The 26,846-nt window shown below is 35.4% G+C and overlaps 1 protein-coding gene across 2 annotated transcripts in view; it reads right to left on the reverse strand.

Annotated features, from left to right (window-relative positions):
• The window catches only part of Kifap3 (kinesin associated protein 3), a 137,168-nt gene that overhangs the window by 98,001 nt on the left and 12,321 nt on the right, over positions 1-26,846 (reverse strand). For both annotated transcript variants that reach the window (XM_057770387.1, XM_057770388.1), the window contains exons 3-10: positions 25,089-25,243; positions 22,964-23,019; positions 22,304-22,445; positions 15,135-15,234; positions 13,538-13,662; positions 11,318-11,416; positions 3,735-3,913; positions 2,331-2,493 (exon numbers count right to left, since the gene is read on the reverse strand). In XM_057770387.1, coding sequence (XP_057626370.1) covers positions 2,331-2,493; positions 3,735-3,913; positions 11,318-11,416; positions 13,538-13,662; positions 15,135-15,234; positions 22,304-22,445; positions 22,964-23,019; positions 25,089-25,243 — 1,019 coding nt within the window. The remainder of the gene's footprint in view (positions 1-2,330; positions 2,494-3,734; positions 3,914-11,317; positions 11,417-13,537; positions 13,663-15,134; positions 15,235-22,303; positions 22,446-22,963; positions 23,020-25,088; positions 25,244-26,846) is intronic.

The following is a 26,846-nucleotide window of genomic DNA, read 5'->3' on the forward strand; positions in this document are numbered from 1 at the left end:
AACACAGAGCAACAAGGGAGAGCTGGAGGGCTGGCCAACCCTGTAATTACCCGGGTTCAGAAACAGGTCTGAGTTCAGTATCTACCTCATCAATGATCTGCAGGAGCATGTGAAGCAGTCAGTCCAGCAGACCCAAAACTGCAAAATCTTCATGACATAGGGCAACAAGAGAATATTCAATAGGAGTCCCAGTGAGGGCCCAGCACTGATAGTGTAGCAGAAACCAGAGGCCTCGAATCAGACCAATGATCTTTGCAAAGAACACATGCAAATAAAGATATATAGACAAAAGGGTTTACTACGTGACTCACTGTGTCACACTACAGATTCTAGGACGAGATTGATTTTTTTCCTCATTTTTCTTCTTTCCTATTTTTCTCTCTTAAATTTTATTTTTGGGAGACTGCAAAGGCAGAAGGCAGATAGGAAGGGACAGGGAAATGAATGGAATTGAGATACATGATGTGAAAGATACAAAGAATAAATAGAAATTTAAACAAATAAACAACAACAAATACCTGGGTAATAATCTAATGAACACAGATGAAAAAATACTTCCTACCAAAATATTAATTCACTAGCATATAAAAAATGCTCACTATCATTAAGTGATATTCATGTCAGAAATGCAAGGATGGTTTAATGCACCCAAATCAATAAACATGATATAACACATAAATAGAATGAAAACTCTAACTATCTAATTAGACGAAAAACAAAGCAAAGCAAAGCATTTAACAGAATAAAATACCCCTTAATGAAAGAAAACTCTGAGCAAATTATGTGTCAGGGTATTGTACCTAAATATAATGAAGCGACACACAACAAACCCATAGTAATATACTGAACAGACAACAGCTAGATTTCCTTCTAAATTGCGATCACTTGCAAATTATATGATCTCATTTGTAGAAAACTTCCCAAATTCTACCTTATTTAAGTTAATTTTAAAAACTCAACAAAATTTCCATATGCAAAATGAACATATACAAGTTAGTGGGACTCCTCCGTAACAAATAGTGAGTTACAAAATAGACATGGTGGATGCAATCTTACTAGAATTTTAAAAAGGTAAAAAAAGTGCCTGGTAATGAAGTTTAACCAAAATCAAAGAGTTCCAAAATGTCTACAAAATACTGATGATGATTGGCACTGAACATTGAAGGACACATACACATTCACACACACTCACGAAATGCATTATGTGTTCATGAAATGGAAAAACAGCTATTAAAAACCCATGTTGTCCAAAGCAATTTATAGATTCTGTACAATAGTTATCAAATACCAATGACATTCCCATAGAACTAATAAAAACAATACTAAAGTTCATATGAAACCACAAAATGCTGACCAATCAAAGCAATTTTGAGGAAAATAAAAGGTAATAGACATTACTTGCTTTCAAAATCTACTAGAAGATACAATAATTTGATAATATAGGTGTTGGAACAAAAATAAGACAGAAAAGTGAAACAGAAGAGCGAACCTAGGAGCAAACCCAAATCTACATGAAATTGATTTCCAACAAAAGGTACTGAGCACAGGTATCAGATAAGGACCAAGAGATGGCCTAGAAGAACATCACATACATACAGAAGAAACTAGACATTTTAAATCATTATACATAAAAATCAACTTAAAATGTATTAAAGACTTAAATATAAGATGTCTAACTATAATAATATTGGACAAAACTACATGAGAAATGTTTTGAGACATTACTTTTGGAAAAGATCCCAAAAGCTTAGAGACAATCTATGGAATGAAAAAAAAATGTTTTTTTTTTTTTTTCCAATTCATAAGGCGTTAAAATCCAGAAAATAGAAGAAACTCTAAAATTTCAGTGTTAAAAGTGTGCAACAAATCTAAACAGATATTTCTTTAAAATGGCAGGGAAGTGAGATCAGAAGAGCTGGTCATGCACTGACAGGCAGCAGAGAGTGAGTGGGAAGTGGGGCTGAACTATAAATCTTCAAGACCTGCCCCCAGTGACCACTTCCTCCAGCAAGCCTCACATCTTAAAGGATCTACAAGGACTTCCCAACCAGCACGAGGGCACCAAGTGTTCCGGCACATGCGTCTATGAGGGGTATTTCACAAAGGAGAAGTAAAATCCAACGGTTTAAGTGTCCTATTCCAGTTCATTCTACAACTAGGAAATCCTGGGATAGGCTATATTTTATTAATCTGCTTATTTTTTAACTATTCAATATGTAGTTGAAGAACTTATAAGGGATGATTTTTCTCAGAAGTCTTTTCTACACAAAGTTCAACTTTTCATTAATGCTGGAAATTTCAAGAACTATCATCATCAATGTAAAGCATACCTAGGAGTGCGGTGAGCTTTGGGAGAAGCCCAACTTGTACCATCTTGTTCCTCAGGCCTGTGTCAAATGAGAGGTTTAATAAAAGCCGGAGGGTGATATTCAGGAGATCTTCATGCTCACAGGGTATCATTTTCACCAGTTTTTCAACAATATCCATCTCCACCTATAGTAAAAAAATAAAACACATTTACATTAGATTGCAAAATAAGATATAAAAGGTTACACAGCCTGTTTTATATGAATTAATAACTATTTCCTAAGTATGTATTAGCTTATATTCTCATTTCAACCTATAAATCAAATTTTTAAGGAGGAAACATGCACTCCTATATCACCCATTCCCTTCCCTCATTTATCTGTCTTCAACCTGATAACAAATTGCATTTGATCCTTGAAAACTGCAAATTGAGCACGACCTACTAACATTCCAGAATTCTACAAGAACAAACAAGGTTTCATTTGGTTTTCAAGAATTCCTACGTCTGAAAAGAGTGGACAAATAAAACAAGTAGTATATATACAATGTGATAAACAAGTAGTATATATACAATGTGATAAACAAGTAGTATATATACAATGTGATAAACAAGTAGTATATATACAATGTGATAAGCAAGTAGTATATATACAATGTGATAAACAAGTAGTATATATACAATGTGATAAACAAGTAGTATATATACAATGTGATAAACAAGTAGTATATATACAATGTGATCTTTTGCTATCTCAGGGTAAAATCAGGAAGCTAGAGTGACTACATGTATTGAGGCACATAATGTCTAGCTTAGTTCTAAAATACTAATTTCATAAGATGCTGTCACATATAAGGGCATTTCTCCCATATAAAACTGGAACATGTGTATCTAAAGTCAAAATATGAATAAGATCAAACACTTGTAATAACTCTGGATGAGAAATTAACTTTGTTGAACCTCATTATTTTCTTCCCCAATAAAACTGATGTATGATGCGATGTACTGCTTTCTATCTTCTGATTCTATATTACTGGATTTACATGTAAATGAAAACTAATGTTGAGATATTTCTGGTAGGTTGACCACTTCAAGGTTGATCATATTTAAATATAAGCATTTGGGCTAAACTGCATACACTAAAATCAGAAATGCAAGATGTAAAATAGTTAAACACCAAATGAACCTAAAGTTTAAGCTATTATTTTTAAGATATCATGTGTGTCTATTATATGTCATATTAGACAATACTTTTATCTAGAAAGATGCAATTATCTAGAAGAGTGATGATATTTGCTATATTTCCTAATGAAGCTGTTACACTTATTATAAATTACCTTAGTAGGGATTAAAAATGTTTACAGTTTATCAGAGTATGTTAACTTAAAAACAGCTAATATAGACCATTTGAAATAGCTTTGTACGTTACCATGTCATTTTTATTCTCCATAAAAATACTGAGTTTCTTTAAGAATGACACAACTAGAATGAGCAGCTCAAAATTGTCCCGATCAAGAGCCTTCACCAACATGTGAACTATATTCTTGTTCCTCATCTTCAGTTCTGTACGTGTGTCCTCAGCAAGATTCAAAAGTAAATAGAGAGCAACTGAGAAAGAAATACATGAGAGTTGAATGGCTGGCATAGTGAATCAATAATTTAAAAAATCAGTTCTACTTACCAAGGTCATGGACACAGTTCTAAAAAGGTTCTATATTATTTTAAAATTTTTAACATAATTAAAACATTCAAACTTTATCAAATGAGATATGGATATTATAAAACACAGGATATTCCTTTAATTAATCTATTTTATTAAGGTTTTAGTTAACACACAATATATTAAACTTCATTATGCATTTTCAAATTTCCTTTGTTTTTGCTAATCCTCCTCACTCTGCAGCATACCCAAACCACCTTGTGCCCAGGAGCCTCATTTCTGCTTCCATGTCACATGTTCTGTGTGCACTACATTCTTATGAAGCCAAGACCATAAGAACGAATCTAATGGTTTGCACTCTCCAGAAGCTTCGGGTTTAATAGTAAATAAATGACGAAGATTTATAAATAGGCAAATAATAAACAAGGGGAATAACTTTATACGTACAAAAACAAGTTATCATTAAACAAAATTTTAATCTCCAACAGCTTCTTGCCATCCCTAGTGATACATTTGACACATTTGAGGATATGAAAATATCTATTTCTCACATTTAATCACATCTTCTGTTAGTCACTACAAGAGTCAAGAAGTACAACTGTTATGTCAGATGGTGCTAAGGGCAAGTTCTACTAGTTCTAGATACAATTTCCTTTAGAGGCCTGTAATAATGACGTCAGTTCCCAATAGAAACTACACAGTCCTTTCTGAAAATGAGAATTGTATGATCCACTGGCAGGTAGTAGTTTTCATTGCCTTGATAGGAAGTTTCATAGTAATACTTAAAAGATCTTTTTCTGTCAAAATTATGTATATTATTGACGAATATAATCCTTTTGCCTTCTCTTTAAAGTCTGAATGTTACTCATTATTCTAACATTTTATCTATGATTCTGTCTGTTTAGATAGGAGTTCACCATTAGCCCATGCTGGCTCTGAACTTGTGATATTCCCATCTAAGTTTCCCCAATGCTAGAGTCACTGGTGTGCAACACCTTCCCCAGTCCTCTTTTAATACGTTCTTATCATCCACCTTGAAACCTTTGTGCAAAGAAGATGGAAATATATACATGTGCTTAAATATATTAATGTAAGCTGATAAATATCTATTTAGCAAATATTTACGACAGAAAGGCAAATGATATGTGCCTGTATGACAGTTATTCTACTACTTAACAAAAATAAACAACTCATTTTAATTCTAAAATATTCATAAGCAAAATAACATAAACATCTTAAAGATGGGAAATATATAACTTAAGCAACTTTCCCTGTCTACACAGGTAGGAGGCAGCAGAACTAAATGAAAACACAAGCTCAGCGGAGTCTCAAGCTCAGTCATCTATGCTGCTGCATTATGCCAAGCTTCCATGTAAGATGATGCAAGACTTTAAAGCTGTGGTGAAAGCATACAGAAACCTTCTGTAAAGTAGACATAGTAAGCTGAACAGTGCCTACCTAAAATTTAATAGGACCTTAGCATTGGGTTTTATCTGGAAATATCAACTTTGCAACTGTAGTACATAAAATGATGCAATAATGAACTAAGAGATACTCTTAATCTAGTAGATGAAGCCCTAGTTGAAGATGAAAGCAGGCACTGGAGTGATTAGCAATAAGCCAAGAAATATCAGACAGTTGAGAAATGCTAAAATGACAGAGAGGTAATAAGCAATTCTTCTCTAGAACCAGCAGAAGAAACATGGTCCTGAGATCACGTTGATTTTGGCCTTCTAGCCTTCAGAACTGTGAGAGAATAATTTCCACGGTTTTAAGAAAGCCACTTTGAACTACTTCATTACAGTAGGCATTGGCCTTAAATTGTCACAGAAACAAACAACAAAAGATTAGAATACACAAACTCATTTTTTCACAATAATAGACATCAAATAATGAAGTATAGAGTAATCTGAGAGGTAGGAAACAAAGGAAATAGCCATGTGACTGCCAAGAAAGCTGTCTGGGGAGTTTCTACATCACCACACCAGAAAGGAGTCAGGCAAAACCCAACCAATCTCTAAGCAAAGCTAATGGACTGAAGGGTCTGATGGAAGCCAAGAGTTCACAAAGAAAAGCATTGGAAATCAAACTGTGTTCTCTAGAAAGGCAGCCAGTGTTCCATTAAGCCAACTCTCTAGCCCTAATAGGGTAAATTTTCCAACATCAACAGAGTACAAGGAAATGTTTTCCCTAGAATTCCAAACCCCATTAAAATATTTTAAAAGAAAGAAAAAGATATCTCCAAATGTCAAAAGATTAAACAAAAATAAACATTTTTACCAGTGAACCTTGATTTATAAAGAATATTAAAGGAAATCCCTTAGACAAAAATTAAGAGCAGAAAGGAATATATGTCCACAAATTAATAAAATCAATGGAAATGATCACTATACATATCAATGTTTAAACTCATTTCTATATTATAAAATGTTAAAATTAAATATAAGATTTATAATGTAACAGATTTTACAGTTGAAAGGAGAGAAAAATGTTTTCTGTTTGCTTGTATTTGTGTTCTGAGGCAGAGCCTTGCTAAGGAGCCCAGGTTGACCTTAAATCTGTAATTTTCCTGCAGTATCTTCCTAAGGGGTAGGATTACAAGTACCTGCCATCACATGCAGTCAGAAAAAAATAGCTTTATTCACTAAATAAATGAGATATCACTTGACAGAAAACTTAATATGAGACAAGTTAATGATGTACACTTGAATACAGACAACTGAAAACTAAACTCCATAGAATGTAGCAGGCTGCATATTGAAGTGTACATATGATCTTCACTGAGAAAGACTATATTCCAGACCATAAAATAAGACTCAGTAAGTCTCAGAGGAGTGAAAGCATAGAAAACATATTTTCTGATGATAGTGAAATTAAATATTAACGATACTAAGATTTCTAGAAAAGCCCTACTTTTATGGACAAAATACTGCTGTGTAAATAATCTATGGGTTAAAAACAAACAAAAATAAAATGGAAATTAACTTTAACTAAATAAAATTACAAATGAAAACAAAACAGTTGAAAATATGTGGGTTGCTGACAGAAGGAACATTTGTGTTCTAGAACCAAACAAGTGACCTCGGTTTCCATAGAAAAACAACAAAATAGAGCAAATTAAACCCCAAATATGTTAAAGAAATGATCATCTTTTGCTGCAGTCTTTAAATGACTGTGTTGAAGGCAACTATTTTAAACTGATTTTAGAACATTTGATGCCCTACACATGATATGGGATTCCCCTCTGTATGCTGTGATTCTATTGGTTAAAAAAGAAACTACTTTGGGCCTATAGACAGGGCAGAATAGAGTTAGGTAGAAAAACTAAACTAAATGCTGGGAGAAAGAAGGTGGAGTCATGAGAAGCCATGGAGCCACCAGTCGGAACTTTGCCAGTAGGCTATGAGCCTCATGGTAAAATATAAAATAATAGAAATTGGTTAACCAAAGATATAAGAGCTAGCTACCAATATGCTTAAGTGATTGGCCAAGCAGTGATTTAAATAATATAGTTTCTGTGTGGTTATTTTGAGTCTGAGTGGCTAGAAACACACAAGTGGCCTCCACCAACATACACATCTGACTAGAAACATGTACAGTTGTGCATATAAATTAACGTATTATATAAAATTAACTAAGTTAAAAAGCATGTAAAGTTCACCCATGCAAAGTAGGCAAGAGCTGTGGCTCAGCACAATGCACCTGTAGCAGCCATATGTAGCTCAAGGAGAGATCGCCTCAGCCACCTGAACTAACAGCACAGCAGGCCAGAATATGCCCTGCTTCCCTCTGACCATGGACCAGGATAAAAAGTCTGAGCTAACTCTGAGGACAAAAAGACTCAAGAAGCCACAACATCTGCATGAGAATGTGAGACTACTCCTACATAAAAACAATATGAGCCTTTTAAAGACTGAGAGCCATTAGATATTTGTTAGCATGTATCCAAATTCTTATTTTTCAAAATAGTTTTATCTTTTATTGCTGTGTTCTTTGTAAAGCCTTCTAGCTAACCAGTGTGTATTATCTTATAGTTGTGTATCTATAAAGTCTTAGAAGTAAACTGTTAACATTCTCCAGGTCTACAGCATCTGACAAGGGAGCCTAAACATTTCTGAAACGCTATGACATTTCCTACAGGAAAAGCAGAATGAACTTCAGATAAACCTGTCTTAAGAGCCATATCTTCTATATTTCATTGCTTAAACTGGGCCTAAAGGGCTTATTGGCACTAACTCCTTGACATCTTTCCCCAGTGTGGGTCCAAATCAGACCAACCAGGATCAGTCTTTCCCTAGCACTGTGGAACAATGGAGAACAAAACATCAGATGGTTAATCAACAATGTCTTCAGAAAGTACTGAGAGAGTAGTGTTAGGGAGACCGTCAGAACTGAAATAGTCCCAGTGAGCATGGAACCCACCTCAGGAAAACTCAAACAAGAGGGTCATAATTTTGAGGCCAGCCTAGGCTTTATGATAAGACCCTTTCTCAAACCAACAAGATGGAATTGCTTGTGCCAACCTTCCAAAAATAACTGAAAGTCTGAGGTTATAAAAAATGACTCTTACACATGGTTACCTGGCACTAATGAAAACCACTCTAACCTCAGTCCCTAGTTGCATCTGCATATTTGTTTCAGACATGTTTATGTTCCCCTCAAGATTAAGGAGCTAAAACATGAAGTGGGGAAATGTCAGAAGTCTGGCAGGAATGATGACGTTCTAAAGAGATAGAAGCAGACTGCTGAACAATGAACCCCAAAGAAATGGGAATTTGCTCAGGAATCTATGCTGAAAAAAGGAAAAGGTCATAGCCAGAGGAGGACCTTGTTCCTGATAAAGAGACGACTTCTACACAGTTCTAACGACTTCTCAGGTCACTGTACCAGGTAAGACTAAAGTCCAGACAAGGATAGGTCAATAGTGGGATGGACCACACCTTGACCAGGAATGCTTAGATGTGCAAATTTTTGACCCTCTATTTAAACATTTATTTCACTTCAGAACACACACACACACAAAAAAAAACAAAAACAAAAACAAAAAAAAAAAACACTTGACTGGTCTCCCTAGCTCTTTGCTCCTCTTCCCCATGTGACCACAATGAATATGTCTTTTTTTCTGCTTTATACTTAAAACAAAGTTATGTAAAAACTTTTCTATAATCAGAGCACTGTGCTACCAGCAATAAAACTACACAAAAGTGACGGACAGAAGAGGACAGGGTGCCAAGCAGACATGCACATCTAAGTGCAAGTAGTCTTAGAAACAAACAGGTGCACGGATAGCAACACATTCATAAGCAAAACAAAGAGCTGACTCATTCAAATGTATTCAAAATGCATCACTGACTTAATTGCAAACCCTGTAGCGATAGAACTTCTAGAACAAAACATAGCTGAAAATCATTGTACACTCCAGTTAGGTACAATGTTTTAGATGCAATGTCAAAAAACATGATCCATAAAAAGACTAAGCAAATTATAACTCACAAAAATTAGAAATTCCGATCTTCAAAATACATAATTTAGTGAGTAAAAAGATATAACCATAGACTGAAAGTCTTTGTAAATCATGTATTTTATAAAGGCTTGTATAAAACAGATCATATAATCACACACACATACATATAATACATATACATATATGCATAGAGAACAATCCCACTAAGGACTGAACAAAAGACATGAAAAGATATTTCAACAAAAGATATAGAGATCAATATATGAAGAGACTCTTGACCTAACTAGTGGGCAGGTAAATTAAAATCAAAACTATAATACATTATAAGTTAACTAAAATTAATAAGATTGAATCATGTCAGTCTTTTTTTCTTCCTTCTTTCCTTTCCTCTTTTTTCCCCCTGTGTTTGTTTGCTTTTGAACACAGGTGTAGCCCTGGTCATCCTGGAATTTGCTCTGTAGACCAGGTTGGCTTCAACTCAAGACATCTGCCTGTCCTTGCTGCTGGCTCCCAAGTTCTAGGATTAAAGCAGTGTGCCACCACTACCCAGCTTATACCAGTCTTTTTCAATAAAGTAATTTGAGACTTTTCTACACGAATGGTTGGAGCACTGGGTAGGAGGACTGCAGGGGCCCATTTCTTTGTGATACCAGTCTTCTATGACGCTAAGCTTTGCTTACTATGCCATCTCTAGGGATGGATATAGATGGAGGACAGGATGATATCTGCCTGTATAAGGATATTAAAAGGAGCATAGCAATTGCCAAAACTGGCAATATTCCAAATGACCATAAACAAGAAAATACAGAGAATTATAATGAGTAACTAAAAGGAAAAATTCCTGATAAATCCAACAACATGGACATGTCTTTATTCTGTCCAAACAAGACGCTGTGTGATTCCATTTATATCTCTAAATCCAGCAACATGGACATGTCCTTATTCTGACCAAGCAAGAAGCTGTGTAATCCCATTTATATCTCTAAAATTACTAGAGAACAAAGGGAAAGAAAAAATGAAGGAAAAACATAAACATATAAGGAAGCTATGGGAATGATGGACATGTCTACTTTGAATATGGTCTCAGTCCTGTAACTATTTGCATACATTGAAATTTACTAAATTGTGTATGTTAATCGTATACAGTTTACTGCCTATTAATTATCTTTCAATAAAACTGTTTAAACAAAACATAAAACATATGCTTAAAGAAAGTATTTTGGTTAGGAATAGAGTTCACTATTTTACATGTTAAAAAAAATCAGCTTAGTGTTTTAAAATTCTAACAATTATTTTTAGAAATCTAATGTTATCATGACTGACATGCTAACCCAGGTAAAGTTACTATGTTCTAGTCTCTTTAAACATTTGACATTGACAAGGTGGCTTTTACTACAACAGTCTGAACTTAACCACTCAACTTCAAATCTTTAAAACAGGCCTGAGGAGACATGGTTCATTAGTAAGGTGCCTGCTTAACAGTGCAGACTTTGGTTTGGTTCCTAGTACTGCCAAATCAAATAAAACAACAGTAAAACTTGAAAAATTCAGTATAGTTAAAAAAGTTAAGAACTATCAGGGAATAAAAATTTATTCATGTGCTAACATTTCCATGTACAAAGTTCATCAAATAAGCAATGAAATAAACCAAAATCCACAGTTCACTCTAAGACAGGATTTGAATACTCACTTAAAGGGTCCATATCATTCTAACTAAACCTTAAGACTTTGCATCTTAATTGACAGCAAAACTATATAATATTAAAGTCTCTCATTACTCAACAAACCCTTAGAAACAGGCTTTAATTCTTCATTAAGTGAAAAATATTTTAAAATTTTGTACCAGTTTTCTAGTGTCAGATCTCAGGAAGTGTTCAGGAGCTCATACCTCTCAATAGCTGTTCTTGTTTTACCACAAGTCCCTGGTACTTTTTAAAGGTTTTATCATAATCCTTTCTCAACGTTTGATTTTCAAGGTCTTCGTCAAGTAAAACACAAGTTAAGGATCACAAGCATGAAGTGAAGAAAACCTACTGAGAACAGTGCTATTATGTTTCATCTGCAAATTATTATTTATTAAGACAGGGTTTCCTTGTGTAACTCTAACAGACCTGGAACTTACTAAGCTGTAGACTAAGAGGGCTTCAAACAAATAGAGATCCACCTACCTCTGCCTTTGGAAGCTGGTATTAAAAACTCGCGAGCTATCAAGCCTGACTACAACTTTATTTCCCATCCAACAATTCAACTAGAATCCTAACTGCAGAACTATGCATAATAAGACATATTAGCCGAAGGACCCATAATTTCCCTGAAGTCCTACAAGGATGAATTGTTTGAACTTCACCAAATACTTGGATTCTCAGTAATACAAGCAAATATCTTATGAAAGTTGTCAAGTATATAAGTTCCAGCAGACTATAAGTGAGTCCATTAAAATATGACTTACTTTAGAGAAACTGATGCAGTTGCTAAGAATAAAAGACTCTATTTAGGCAGACACCTAAAATATGTAGATTAAATCTGATGCTTTTTAGAAACTTGCTCAGGTTAGAGACTTGAAGAGAAAGAAGCCGGGCAATGGTGGCACATGCCTTTAATCCCAGGAGTCGACGCAGAGGCAGAGAGATCTCTGTGAGTTTGAGGCCAGCCTGGTCTAGAGAGAGTCCCAGGATGGCCACGCTTATACAAAGATATCCAATCTCAAAACACCAAAAAATAAAGAGTGGGGAGGGAGGAGAGAGGGAGAGGGGAAGAGGGAGAGAGGGAGAGAGATTGTTCAAAAGAATAAGGCCCATGAGTTTCACATGGAGATTTAATAAATGCACCACACTCTGGCCAGACAGGACTGGGTAATAGCCTTAGGTCATGGGGAGTTAAGTCAGGGTATTGGGCAATAGCCCCTAGCCATAAAGAATGGCTTAGCCCCAGCCTGACTTCAGCTCTACCTACACAAACAATATGCCCAGGTATGGAAAACAACCCACTCTGGTCCCATTCAAACCACAAAAAATAACTGTAACTTCCTAGTAGCTATGTATGTATGTATATGTGTACCTGTTCCCCAGACCCTCTAAAAGCACTCAGCTTTCATCCTGTGCAAAAGCCGGGGCCCCTTACTATTCCAATAAAGCAGACTCAGCCTGTTATGATTAAATCTATCTGCCTCTCTGCCTCATTTTTTTTCTTATAGGAATGAGGCTTTCATTTCCAATAAATACAAATAAATATTGTATTCAAACAATGCCATGCCTGCACTTCACTGATACGTGAAACTTCATGCTAAGACACATATGAACAGTTAAGGACCTTTGAGTTAGAATTAAATTGTAAAGACACTATAGTAAGTATTTTCAAATGAGATTACAGTAATTTTAAAAACAGCATCCTTATACTATACTCAGTATGAAAGACAAATCAAGAGATAGAAATTATCAGAATGTAGACTATAGCTCAAAAAGCAAAGGGACACTAAAGTAAATGGAATTCCAACCCCAAAATGCCTTAAGCCAATGGGCAATGACACTGTTAATGAAAAGTGTGTGAAAGCATTTGTTAAGAAACCTAAAAAATAATTCCTAGACCATAAAATACATTAAACCAGAATTTCCAAGGTTCTTTTCATAGGTTCTATCGTTCTATAGATCTCTCAAATCTGCACTAATAATTTTTCACTTAACCAGAAAAACTGAACTTCATAGAAAAGTAGAACTTCAGTTTCCTGAAAAAATAAGGTTTACTGAGAAATTTAATCCATCCCATCAAAGTTACTTGGAAGTCTACTGCAGCAGTGGGAAGCCATGCTTCACCAGACACACACCATAGTGCTGTCATTCAGAGACTCTCATCCACTTGTCTAGCACTACTGCTGACTTCACTCTTCTACCTTATAATGAGTCAAATGTGAACAGACAAAGCGTCTGTCAGCCTGTAACTATTCTGATAATTCCAATCTCTATCTTTTCTTCTGGCACATTTTTACATAATTTTCAGATAATATGACAGGAACTAAAAACGGAAAGAACACCCCCGCCCCACCCCCGCCCCGCCACATCTGTCAAAAGCATCTAAGCATAGGCAGCAGGTCAAAATGGCACCTAAAGGATATCAGCTTTCTTCTTCTTAGAAAGTTCTTCTTGCCAAAGCTCATGTCTTTTTAACTCATGATCAATGATATTCATACACAGGGCTCCAATTTTATAATGTGTGATGAGTCCATGAAAATGAGAAAAGCTTCAAAGGAGAGATTTAAAAAGAATACATCTAGTTCAAATAGGAGATTTGGTTTGGGCTCAAACTGCCATAAACTATACAAAACATAAGTATGACACACATTTCAATGAATGAATATACTACAATAATTTTGAAATTATGAGATTATCTTAAATATGTATTAACATGCTATCCTCATTTTAAATATAATTATTAAGCAAGTTTTCATTCTTAATCACAATAATAAGTACTAAGACAGTCTCATAATGTTTTTGAATATTGTCTAACAAACTAATGTTATAATAAGGTTTTATTTGTTGTATAAAATTGATGAGAGAATAAACTAATAACATATTAGCAATCAGGTCATATATATATGCATATATATATTGCTAAATAATTAACTTATTTAAGTATTTATTCAAGAAAATATCTTTGCCAATGTTGCTTTATTATTAAAATCCAATTGGCTAGAAAATTTTCATAAAATCTCAATAATACCTCTATTAAGAATATATACATGTAAATAGAATATATTCAACTATTAAAAGAATAAAATTTCATAATTTATTAGACACAATGGAACTGGAGGACATTATGTTAAAATAAGTCAAACAAAGTAACTGTCATATGTCCTTGTTCTGATATCTGGAAGGAAAGAGTTGACTTCATATAAAGAGAGTAGACTAGAGACTTCTAGAGATTAGGAAGGGTTAAAATTAGGGAGAATAAAGGGGAGTTGGATCACCAAAACAACACATAATCACAGGAGGAATAGGTTCTGATTGTACAGCACAGTAGGGTGACTACAGTTCACAACAATTTATAGTATATTTTAGAAAGAACTGTAAGAGAGGAGTTCAAACATGCACAACACAAAGAAATGATAAGTGTTCACAGAGTTGGAAATACTAACCACCCTGATTTAATCATTTATACATTGTCACATGTAATCAAACTATCAATCTGTATCCCCTAAGTATGTACTAAATTGGTAAAAAAAAAAAGAGATACAGAAGTATGTGTATTATAAATATGCTTTTATTTGCATGTTCATAAGTATATCTAAGTACAAGAGTACTTACTATGTACCAGGCTTTTAACCTAAGTTTCTTAATCATTTAATCCTAAAAACTACCAGAAAAGAATGTGGCTATTACATGAAAACTTTACACAGGAACCAAGGCCCAGGGTGATTAGGCAAAACAACCAAGAGTACACAGTGAGTAAACGGTAGGCATTACATTCATACTGAGATAATTTTCCTCCAGAATTGTAAACACATTCCAAACTATTATGCCGAATTGGTGTATATGAACATGTGTGTGCATGTGTGCAGGTATAGGGAGTTGTAGACATAATGAAAGAATAATAGAGTAAAAAGCCAGCAGTAAGAAGCAGAGCATGGACAAATACACGAAGACTGAGAGAACCACTGGTACAGGCAGGCAGCAACAGAGATCAATTAGTCCTTTTAGAATTTTTATACTTACCTAGAGAAACAAAAGAAGATATAAATGATATTTGTTGCTAACTCAACACTTTGTTTCCAGTCTTCTCTCAGGACTCTTGCTAGCGCACCAAGGGCAGTTTCTACAGAAAAGGAGACATACGGATATGATCATTTACCTCGGCTTTGATATAAAGGGAGGTTGGTTTTAAATGTCTACTTATGAATAAGTAACAAAGCCAAGATGGAACTGGGACAAAGAAGTAGGATGTTTCTTTCCAATACAGAAAGCTAATTTAGAAGTGTAATAAAACTTTCATTCAAAACTCCTGACATACAGTGTGTGCAGTAAAGAAACTGAATGTGACGTAGATAAACGTGACAGCAGATCATCAAAGGTTGTCTGCTTCCTGTCTGCTTCCTGACTGCTTCCTGACTGCCTGCTTCCCGACTGCCTGTCTGCTTCCCGACTGCCTGTCTGCTTCCCGACTGCCTGTCTGTTTCCCGACTGCCTGCTTCCCCACTGCCTGCTTCCCGACCGCCTGCTTCCCGACTGTCTGCTTCCCGACTGTCTGCTTCCCGACTGTCTGCTTCCCGACTGTCTGCTTCCCGACTGCCTGTCTGCTTCCCGACTGCCTGCTTCCCGACTGCCTGCTTCCCCACTGCCTGCTTCCCCACTGCCTGCTTCCCCACTGCCTGCTTCCCGACTGCCTGCTTCCCGACTGCCTGCTTCCCGACTGCCTGCTTCCCGACTGCCTGCTTCCCGACTGCCTGCTTCCCGACTGCCTGCTTCCCGACTGTCTGCTTCCTGACTGTCTGCTTCCCGACTGTCTGCTTAGAATCCTACTACTGCTACCTTTGTTTCTCTCTCTCTCTCTCTCTCTCTCTCTCTCTCTCTCTCTCTCTCTCTCTCTCTCTCTCTCTCTCTTTCTCTCCCTTCCTTTCTTCCCTTTCCTTTCCTTTATTGAGACAGGGTTTCTCTATGTAGTCCTGGCTGTCCTGGAACTTAATTTGTAGACCAGGCTGACCTCAAACTCACAGAGATCCACCTGCCTCTGCCTCTGCCTCACAAGTGCTGGGATTAAAGGCGTGAACCACCACTGCCTGGTTTTTGTTTTCTTTTTTAACATCTGATTTACTCTATTAGGACAAAGATTAGAATATACCTAGAATATAAATGAGCAGTTTAGCCATCTTAGCTTCATTAAGGTAAAAAAATAAAAATAAAACTTATGTGAAGAAAAGTAACATTTACATATATTACATACCAACAGACATAAATAACAAAATAGAAGTTTCAGATAATAACTTCTTGGAAGTACATAAGTATTTCTGCTATAATAAATAATTAATTAATACTTGGAGATATTAAGGAAATATGAGGTCAGTTTTAAATGAGTTATTTTAAGACTATTTTTGCATAAGTATGTATCTGTGGTACCTGTGTGTTTACACATGTGTGAACACACATATATTTAAAGGCTAGAGGTTGACAGCAGGAGTCTTCCTCAATTGTTTGCCACCTTTCCTTGAGGCATAGTCTCTCAGCTGACTCCAGAGCTTTGCAGATGTCTATTCTGGCTAGCCAACTCAGCATTAGGATTATAAGTGGAATGCCATTCCCACAAACAATTCATGTGGGGCTGAGAACACACAGGTTCTCACACCTGCATGGAAACCACTTTTTTTCACTGAGCTATCTCCCAGTATTGCCGCCCAATTTAAAAAAAAGGTTAAAATAACTGTTAATGCTGTAAAAAGTCTTGCAGCCAGTTGTTACCCGCCCACTGGGGCATGGCCTTATTACATTATATAAGCGGATGCAGAGCATGTGTCTGCTCTCTTTCTGGTTGCTGGATTCAGTTAACGTTCTCCTTTCAAGCAGAGAATTCTGATTTGTGAGTTTACCCCTAAATAAATAACCATCTATTTCTCAATTCTGAGATAGTGTGGGATTTTTTTAAAAGCGTCCTTCCACATGTTAAAACATAGAAATTATAATTCCACTTTCATTAATGAAAATTCAGGATCTATTGTTTATTATATTTAATATAATATCTAATATATATATGTATATGTATATATATATATATATATATATATAGTCCTGGTTATTCAGATTATAAAACAAGAATTGGCTATATTAGCATTAATCAATTTAGTAATGAATTTTTTAGCAAATTTAAAAATCTGCCAATAGATTTTCACAATCACCATAAGTCATTGGACTAATGCAAGCTTTGCTCGAAGTTATTGAAAAAAATCACATAAGCAGACAGGCAGTACATACTCAATGGTTCAAAAGTCCTACTTAGTAGGAAATCTGGCTTCACTTTTTCTATCTACCAAATCCTAAAAGCTTTTAATTAACACAAGCCAGAGGAAAGAGTATTTCTCAAGTGTGCCACAGCAGACTATTGTAAAAGGGCATGAATTTGAACATAATTTCAGTACAAGACCAGCAAAGTGAATTCTGAAGAAAAAAGAAAGTCAAATTGGTTCATTTATCTTACAAGTAAATTAAACTACATACTAGAAAGTGAAGCCAGAAGATCAAGAGTTAAAGGCTAGCCTTAGCCACATGTGCATTCAAGACAAACTGTGCTACATAGATGAGATCCTGTCTCTAAACAAAAATCCACCTCCCACTCCCAACTCCTACCCCCTCAAAAAAAAAAAAAAAGAAGAAAAATTAAGTCCACCCAAACTGAAGAGACTTGATAAATAAACACAGCCTGGGGAACCAGCTCTAGTGACAGCCTACCCTTAACAGGTGAAAGGTCTTGGGTTCAATCTCATGCACCACAAATAAAACTACAGAACAATAACCAACAGTATTATATTGGTCCGGCCCTTATCTGTTGTGGAACAATCTTTTTGTACACTGTGAAGATGTGTTGTTCTCATTGGTTTAATGGAGAGCTAAATGGCAATTGCTAGGCAGGAAAAAGGCAGGACTTGCAGACAGGGAGAGAGCACTGGGATAAAGAAGGGCAAGTCATCACAAGATGAACAAGCCATGTTGAAAAAAGGTACCGAGCCATGTGGCAGATCACAAATAAGAAATATGAATTAATTTAAGTTGTAAGAGCTAGTTAGTAACAAGGCTAAACTATTGACCAAGCATTTATAATTAATAATAAGTCTCTGTATGGTTGTTTGGGAGGTGGCTGGCAGGACAGAAAATTCCACCAATACTCATCAACCAGACCAATGGAACAGAAAGAAGATATAGCATACCCATTGCCATGTGGGAAGTGTATGGTGAGGAGTAAGTCTCTGGAAGAAACAGCATCTGTTCCATGAAGAAATAGCAGGCACACAGGAACAATAACAAAAGGAATTTGGATAACTGAGTTAGGTCATGTTCTGATCACTAACTACATGGGAATGGAGGATTACATAACATAAAGTACCCTTAGTTTATACCGCTATACCATTATTTTATCAAAAATGAATTCTGGGGCAAGTAACTTGTAGGGCAGCAGACTAAAAACCTCAAACAATTCAATCTTCCATATAAGAATAAGCAAACTGGTAAAAAAAAAAACTTTTCAAAACTGCTATTTGCCATATTGCTATATAAGCTATATATTGCATATACTACTAGCCTGTTGGGAGACTTGAGGCATGAAGACGTGAATTTGAGGGTAGCCTGAGCTATATAGTGAAACACTATTTCACTTTTATTTAAAAATGGAGAATTACCTTTAGGTAATTCACAAAGTATTTACTGAAGAAAAAACAGTTAAACGTTGATAAGAACAGAGAGCCCTGTGACAACTGAACTATCTTAATCCTTTTTTGCCTTGTCCCACTGTGGTGGACTAGCAGGAGCTGAGGAGAGCAGAGTTTGAAGCTTCCCTCATGCCCCATACCAGAAGAAGCTTGTGAAAAGCTGGGTTCATGGGGTGCAGGGAACATTCAGTTGTCATTTGTTTGACTTGGAGCTTGCTGTGCCTTAAACAGCCTTATGCTGTTAGAGAAAAGCACTGTGGCAGCATCACAATGCCCAAGACAGGCTTAACAGTTTGTTAGCAGGATTAACAAAAGGTTATTGACATTTTTTAAACAAAAGCTAAAATCAGGTATTTTCAGGAGTCAGATGTACTTTTGTTAAATCTAGAAAGCCACATACAGACAGGTACACAGTTGTATGCCTATCACAGAAAGACCCAGAAAGACCCTAATCTATCAGTTCTGGCTGAATTTTGAAACTGTCTAAGAAGAAAAGCAGAGTCTTAAATGTGAAGTGCCTCAACACTTAGGACACACCCTAACATACATAGAGGTCTTCAGTAAGGGTGGGAGATATTCAAGCAATTAAGGAAATTGTAGCCCAATCATTGTCCAATAAACTGAGTAGAAATTGCACTGCCTCTAAAAGGATACCAAGTTTGTAGAATTAATCCACAAAACTTGGCAAACAAACAAATGGCATTAATAAAAAGCCATGGGGTAGCAGGACTGATTTCCAGAGTTACCATATATTGTTTCAACAAAACCAACTCACCAGAGAAAGAAATAGAATCATGTGACCCATGCTCAGGTAATAAAGTTATCAATAGATTGTCCATGAAAAAGCAGATACTGAACTTATTATAAGACAAAGAGTTTAAATCAGCTATTATTACATTCAGAAAAAAGGAGGGACTGGAGAGATAGGCTGGCAGTTAAGAGTACTTGTTGTACAATCATGAGGACCACAGTTCAGATTTCCCAAGCAAGTCACCATGATTCTCTCACACCTTTAATACAGCTCCAAGGAGGTGAAAACAGGAGCACCCCTGAGGTTTGCTGGAATCTAGCCCAGTTGTGAAAACATGTGTCCCAGATTTAGTTAGAGACTTTGCCTCAAAGAATAGGTAGAAAATGATAGAGGCATACACCCAATGCCCTCTTCTGGTCTCCAAATACACACGTACACAGCTACACACATTCAAATGCACAGACACATATACAGAAATAAATAACATTTAAAGATTAAAGTAAACCATTTCTATAGATTTAAAGGTAATTACATGAGTGAACAGGGATGACATTTTATCAATGAGACCACAAATTATAAAAAAAAAGGCAAAAATAAGAAATATGTACTTGAAAAGTTCAAAAGCTAAAGTTAAAATTTACTGGGAATCTAAGCAACAGGCGTGACATAGGAAAAGTTAAGATAAGCATTTTAGATTGGTCAGTCTGAAGAAAAAAAGAGGAAGTCAAAATGAACAGGCCCTCAAAGACATCTGGAGGAGAACAAAGCACATAAACATCCATGATGCAGGTCCCAGAAGCATATACAGGTTCAAACTGAACATTTAATGAGAAAATAGCTAAAAATTTCCTGTTTGCTGAAGACCAAAAAGGTAAACACACCAAATATAGCACAGTGAATGATATCAACACTTAAACATGTCACAGTCATGGTCAGGTTTGCAAAAAAGGCTAAGAGAACCAAAGCATGAAGAAAAAAGCAACGCTGTGCTTATATAGGGTCATCAATAAGATGGTAAACAGGTTTACCTCAGAAATCATGGAGACATGCAGATAGGAATGACACATGAAAGTGCAAGAGAATTTCTGTCATCTGTTGGGGGTACAAAGCTTCTCGTGCCCACAGAGCATCGTAAAACCAGTGATGCTAAACATGCAGGGCCTCTCCTCAAAGGAGAAATTACCTGTTTTTCACCCGGAAGGCCGGGAGTGAATACTGTTAATGACCAGGTGACCTTTCTGCTATTTGAGAGGCAGACCTCACCCACATTGTGCTCTAGAGGCCGAATGTTTATAACAGACTCTTCCCTCCCTAGATCTTTAGCTCTCAGTTATTGGAACCCATTCTTGGGGGAGATGTCACATGTACATCTTGGACAGAGACCACACTAAATTCTAGACCTTGTAGTTACAGAAACCATTCTTATGGCCACACGTACTTTGTAGAGGAGTTTCTATGTAGCCATACCTTAAGCTTTATTGTGCACCTGGAATGGGAATAACTGTTGCCTGGAAACTTTTACCCAAACTGTACTGTGTTTTAAATATGAACCTCCTGGCATTAGACTTCCCAGGTTTGATCCAGGTTGATGAAGGCAATCTGAACTGAGTTTTCATTTTCCCATCTCCGTGGATCATTGCCTGAACTGACACTTTACAGGGGCCCTCAGCCACCTGCCTGTAACTCCAGAGCTCTGAAGGTGGATCACTGGAGCAAACTAACTGGCTAGACCAGCCATATCCTCATGCTCTGGGTTCAACTAAGAGACAATAAGGCAGCCAATGATTGAGTAAGACTCTTGATATCAGCCCTGGGCCTCTACACACACATATGAGAATGTATACTTCTATAAACAAGTATACTCATACACTTGTAAACATGCATACAGATATGTATATACCACACATATACATATGCAAGAAATAAATCAGTATTATTACAGTACAAAGGAGTGAGGAGGGAAAAGAGCAAAAGTGTATACTGGAACAAATTTCTGTATACTGTTAAAATTAAATTAGTTGTAATTTGAACAAGATTGTTTGAAACTGTCAATTGTAATGTTGGGGAATCACTAAGATAATAACTCAGGTAAACATAATAATAGAAAATTAGCTTAAAATGATAGACTAGAAAACATCTAGTATAGAAGGAAACAATAGCAGAAGAAAACAGAAGAGTAAAAAGAGTTAAGAAGCATAACATTTTTCATAATTTACAAATATATATGTTAAAAGTTTCATCATTCATAGCAAATACAAAATAACAAAACCTACTTTATGAGTATTACATCAATGTTAAACAGACTAAAGACACCAATAAACTGAAATGGAAAAAGAACACATGATGGGCTAGTCATATGCTAATTCCAACAAACTCTTGAGATTCAAAACCATAAACAGTGTGAAAATAAAAGAGTGGATACATAGACCTACCATGAAAAGAGAAAAGGAGAGGAAGATAATAGATTTAAAATATTCCTAATATATACAAGAAGGTATATAGGTTCATAGACCTACCATGAAAAGAGAGGAGAGGAAGATAATAGATTTAAAATATTCCTAATATATACAAGAAAAAAAAACTTCAGAATATAAATATTTAAGACATGAAAACAAGTATATGTGCATTTGTATACATAAAATATTTAAGATCTGAGTACAAACTTTGAGGGTAGGTTTGCTTTACATAATTTTCTATGTTCAATATTTAGGAAAAGAAATTACCATTTAATAGCAGTTCTTCTAAGTTATCAGGATTTCGAGCCAGCTGTAGGATCAAGGCAGAACCCCGAACCTTGTCTGGAATATCTTCATACAACAGCTCAATGTACTCATCCATGTCATTAATGTTGGCCACTTCATCAATCTGAAACATAGCAGGAAGCACTCAGCAGCTCTGATAGGCAGAATCGCTGTCAGATCGATGATATTTGTGATGGATATATTACTTACAAACAATTTCCAAAAAATGGATAATAGCCTCTTTTGTGAATAGAAATTTTAGGTCTTTGTGTAGTAGAATGATAATATTAAATTATAAGCACAATAAAATGGAACATATCTAAAATTTGTCTTTTAATGTATTTTAAATGTAATACAAAGTTATTTGCAACTACTATAATAGATTAAATATTTTAAAACTTATTCCAAAATGTTGAGAATATTTTTGCTACTTACTTTAATTAAATTAAAATGTGTTAAACAGCACTACCAACAATTTTTGCTTTAATCAATTAAGCATTGATCAAATAAGATGCCATTTTAAGGTTTCTCTAAAGTGAACCATTTAAAATTCTACTTCTGAACATGGCCATATACATTACTGAAAGGAAAGGTGATGTCTGTAGTGTTTTGTTGAACAGATCAGAATCCACACGGTCTTACCTCCATCCCTTCAAAAGGAGGTGGATCTTTAGGCTTGCTTGATTTTTCTTTTTTTTCTGTAAAAAAGATTTTAAAAATCATAAGAATTAGGTTTTAAAGGTTTGGGAGTAATTATTTTCAGTAGTCGAGATTGATGCTGTCTAACCTGGGGGTATAAAACTAAATATTTGATGAAATTTTTTTCAGTGCATAAAATATTTCCATGTAAAAATCAGCTATTTGTTCTAATGATGTTATTAAGGAGAACATAAACTAACAAAATCTGTGACAAAATTATACTTCTTTCAAGATGGGAATGTATAAATCAATAAGGCAAAGAAAATGGTTTAAGTAATACAAAAATGATGAACATGAAAACTAACGTTAACACAGGAGGAGTAAGAAATAGTAGCTAAATTATAAGCTAAAGTAACTAAGAATGAATGATTTTTGTCCAAAAAGTTAAAGGACATAAATTAAAAGACAAAGTTTTGATATTTACAACAGCTTAATCTTCATTTATTCCCAAGGAGGCATTCAAACGTACTGAACACGTTTATTACTCTATTCAGTTAAAAGCATATTTTCATATTCTAAACAGAAACAATGCATTAAATCAATAATAAATTAGAAAGGAAATTAAATAAATTAGAAAAAAACTGTACAATTAGCAAATAAATATGGATATAAAAGACTTGGCCATTACAGGGGACAATTTAGAAGAAGGGGATTGGCAAGAATGCTGGAAGTAAATATGAACTCTACATTCATATATCAAACTGTCCTAATGAAAACCACAGTTTCACACAATTAATACATGCTATGAAAAGAAATACTGCTATGAAGTATGAGTGATGGAAAATGAGAAACACACTGTTGACAATAAAAATGTCAGGACTGCCTACTCTTCCAAAGAGACACAAATACAGAATTGAAAAGGAATTAACCATTTCCACTTTCAGGGGCATTATCCATGAGAGGTAAGGACATATCATGAAAAGTTAAATTCTGTGTCAAAAAAAAATTAGTTAAAATTATTTTTAAATTTAAATAAAATAACAGTAGTTCTGACTGGCAAAGAAAAAGAAATCACTGAAGTGATGAATCACTGTGCCACAGCTTACTACAGTCCTCCTGCCGTCTCCTGGGGGAGGCTGCTGGCTTTACATTATCACAGTAAAAAGTTAGAAACATCTTGATCATTTAGACAAGTATAGTTTTAATATGCAGTAAAACATATTATATACCTTCAACTACTAATGTGCAGAGAGAGACTAATACTGACTTGAATTATTTTATCCATATATAATGAACACTTTTCACAGTTCTTTTTTCATATATTCTAATCACTAACATTCAATAATCCATTGGGATAACCTTTTTATTTGAAAATATCTTCTATATTTCCTGAGTTCTAAAACATTAATGGTACAGTTCTTTCATGAAGGAGTTGAGAACAGGAAAATGACAACAATAAAGACAATGATAAAAGAAATGTGATACTTTTCTTAGGAAAATTCATGAGAGTAATATCCCAGGGTTATCTAAAGCATGCGACATCTCTCATATGTATCTTAAAACTTGAAATAAATAGTTCACTAAAGTTATAAATGATGTATAAACCAGAAATTTAGAAAAAATAAGTCTAATTAGAAAAGAGAAGATCTCTGCCTTCAATGTGCCTTCTATCAGTCTACTACCATGACGACAGACTTGTCTCCTTATGTCAGCATATGTGTCATGTGCGCACACGGTGAGACAGAGTCTGACCACTGCATGTAGAAGCATGAAACCTCCAATTCAGGAGACAAGTACACCTGGTTATCCTAGCACTGGTAAGAACTACAACCAAAATGAATACAGTTTTCATAACTAGATTTGTTTGTTTGCTACTTGTTTTGGTTTTTCGAGACAGGGTTTCTCTGTAGCTTTGGAGCCTGTCCTGGAATTCACTCTATAAACCAGGCTGGCCTTGAACTCACAGGTATCTGCCAGGCTCTGCCTCCTGAGTGCTGGGATTAAAGGCGCATCATTGCCCAGCTATAACTATGCATTTTTATACTACACATCTATTTACAAAGTAAACATAATATTTGTGAAGGCCACCTTTGGTGTTACATTTAAAACCATACCTCCTTCCACTCACCTTTTCCTGACAATGAATCACGGCGGTTCTGTAGATAGTACAGCAGCTGCTCTACCTCATTCAGCTTTGAGGGATGAATAAGTTTACATTCTTCAACTACTTTTCGGGCCAGAGAGGTGATATCTGTGTTAGCATTGAGACTCTTCAGACGAATGCTGCAAGCACATCCAAATTCCCAATTCAGATATTATAGAAAGTACATGACAGATTCAAAAATACTATTTTAAGATAATTTATAGATCATAGTCTATACCTATCTAGCCATTGAATCTTATTAAAGTAATAATTTAGATACAATTAGGCTTATATAAATTCAAGGCAATCATTTCCTGTGAGCTGCATAAAAAGGTAGTAAAAGCAACATAAATCTTTTAAGACTTTCTGGATAAGATATCCCTAAGCCCTGTTTGAAGCAGTACTTCTGATGTAAAAACACAGTCTTTACTTTTTACTGAATATGAAATACATACGGTCAGAAATGACATCATTTATACTTAAATATGACAACATTTTTCAACTTTTCTTTACTTGTGCTGGGATTGAAACCTGCCAGTTGCTAGGCAAGTACTATAAACTCTGAGGTACTCTGCCATTCCTTCCTCTTAATTGAGTCCAGGACAATCACTGGGAGTCTGTCCTAGTGAAAAGGAAGAAAAGACAGTGCAGAGGAACACACCAGCCTGTTTACATGGACTCATGGCATGAGTGACAACTAGGAAAACATACAATCAGGACTGTTGAGTAAACCCTCCTATACAAGACTCATACTCAGTAGGAGAAAAAGCCAAAGTACCCACTGCCTAGAATTATTTCTTTGTGAAGATAGCTAATTTTTGTAGGAAAATAGCAGGCTACTACATGGATAAGTGAAAAAGAATCCAGAGAAATATTTTGAATGTAGCATCTGTGAAGTCAGTATTCATAGATGACTTCTGCTGAATCCAGTGTTAGCTTGAATTAGATATCCTTCCCAGCTTACATTTTCTAGAATAACACTCTTTACCTGTTCTGTCTTAAATCTATTCATTTTTGTTGTTAACAACTTTTAAGTGTTTAAAATCACTGATTTTATTTTGGACAATTTTAGCTGAACATTAAAAGGCAGATGTAGCAAGGATAGTCCACAGAAATAACCCCAAAGACATCTCTTTATTCAATTTTAACAGAAACTCAGGAAATTTGTCAATAAATCTGATTGAGAAGAGATACAGGAGAAACTACATCAACAGCTGGGCACGACAGGAGGACCCAGTTCCAGCACTTGGAAGGAAACCCGAAGCAGAAGAATCGGTGAGCTCAAGACCAGCCTGGGCCATACAATGAGACTCTATCCCAAACAAAACAAAAACGAAACTCAATAAGCATACCTTCAAATTTGTTTTAGGCTTTTAGAGCAGATTAGTTTTCTAGAAATAGTGTTCACAAATTACAGAGAGAATACACTCACCTCTCTCCAGTTTCTACTGTGTGCTTCTTCTACAGTTAGCATCTTGCCTGTACAGCATATTTACTATCTTTATCAAAACTCACCAGTGTAAGCTAGGAACTAATATTGATACATTTAATTATTAACTGAGGGTCAGAGCTTATATTAGCATTCATTCTATGTTCTATGTTTTTATAAATTATGTATCAATCATTATAGCATTATACATAGAAGTTTTATTGTTCTAAAAAGTTCTATCTTTTGCCCATGGTAACCTCTAACTTCTTTATTATACTTACAGTTTTGTCTCCTCCATTAATGTCAGGCAGCTG

The sequence above is a fragment of the Chionomys nivalis genome, chromosome 5, assembly GCF_950005125.1.
Source record: "Chionomys nivalis chromosome 5, mChiNiv1.1, whole genome shotgun sequence".
NCBI lineage: Eukaryota > Metazoa > Chordata > Mammalia > Rodentia > Cricetidae > Chionomys > Chionomys nivalis.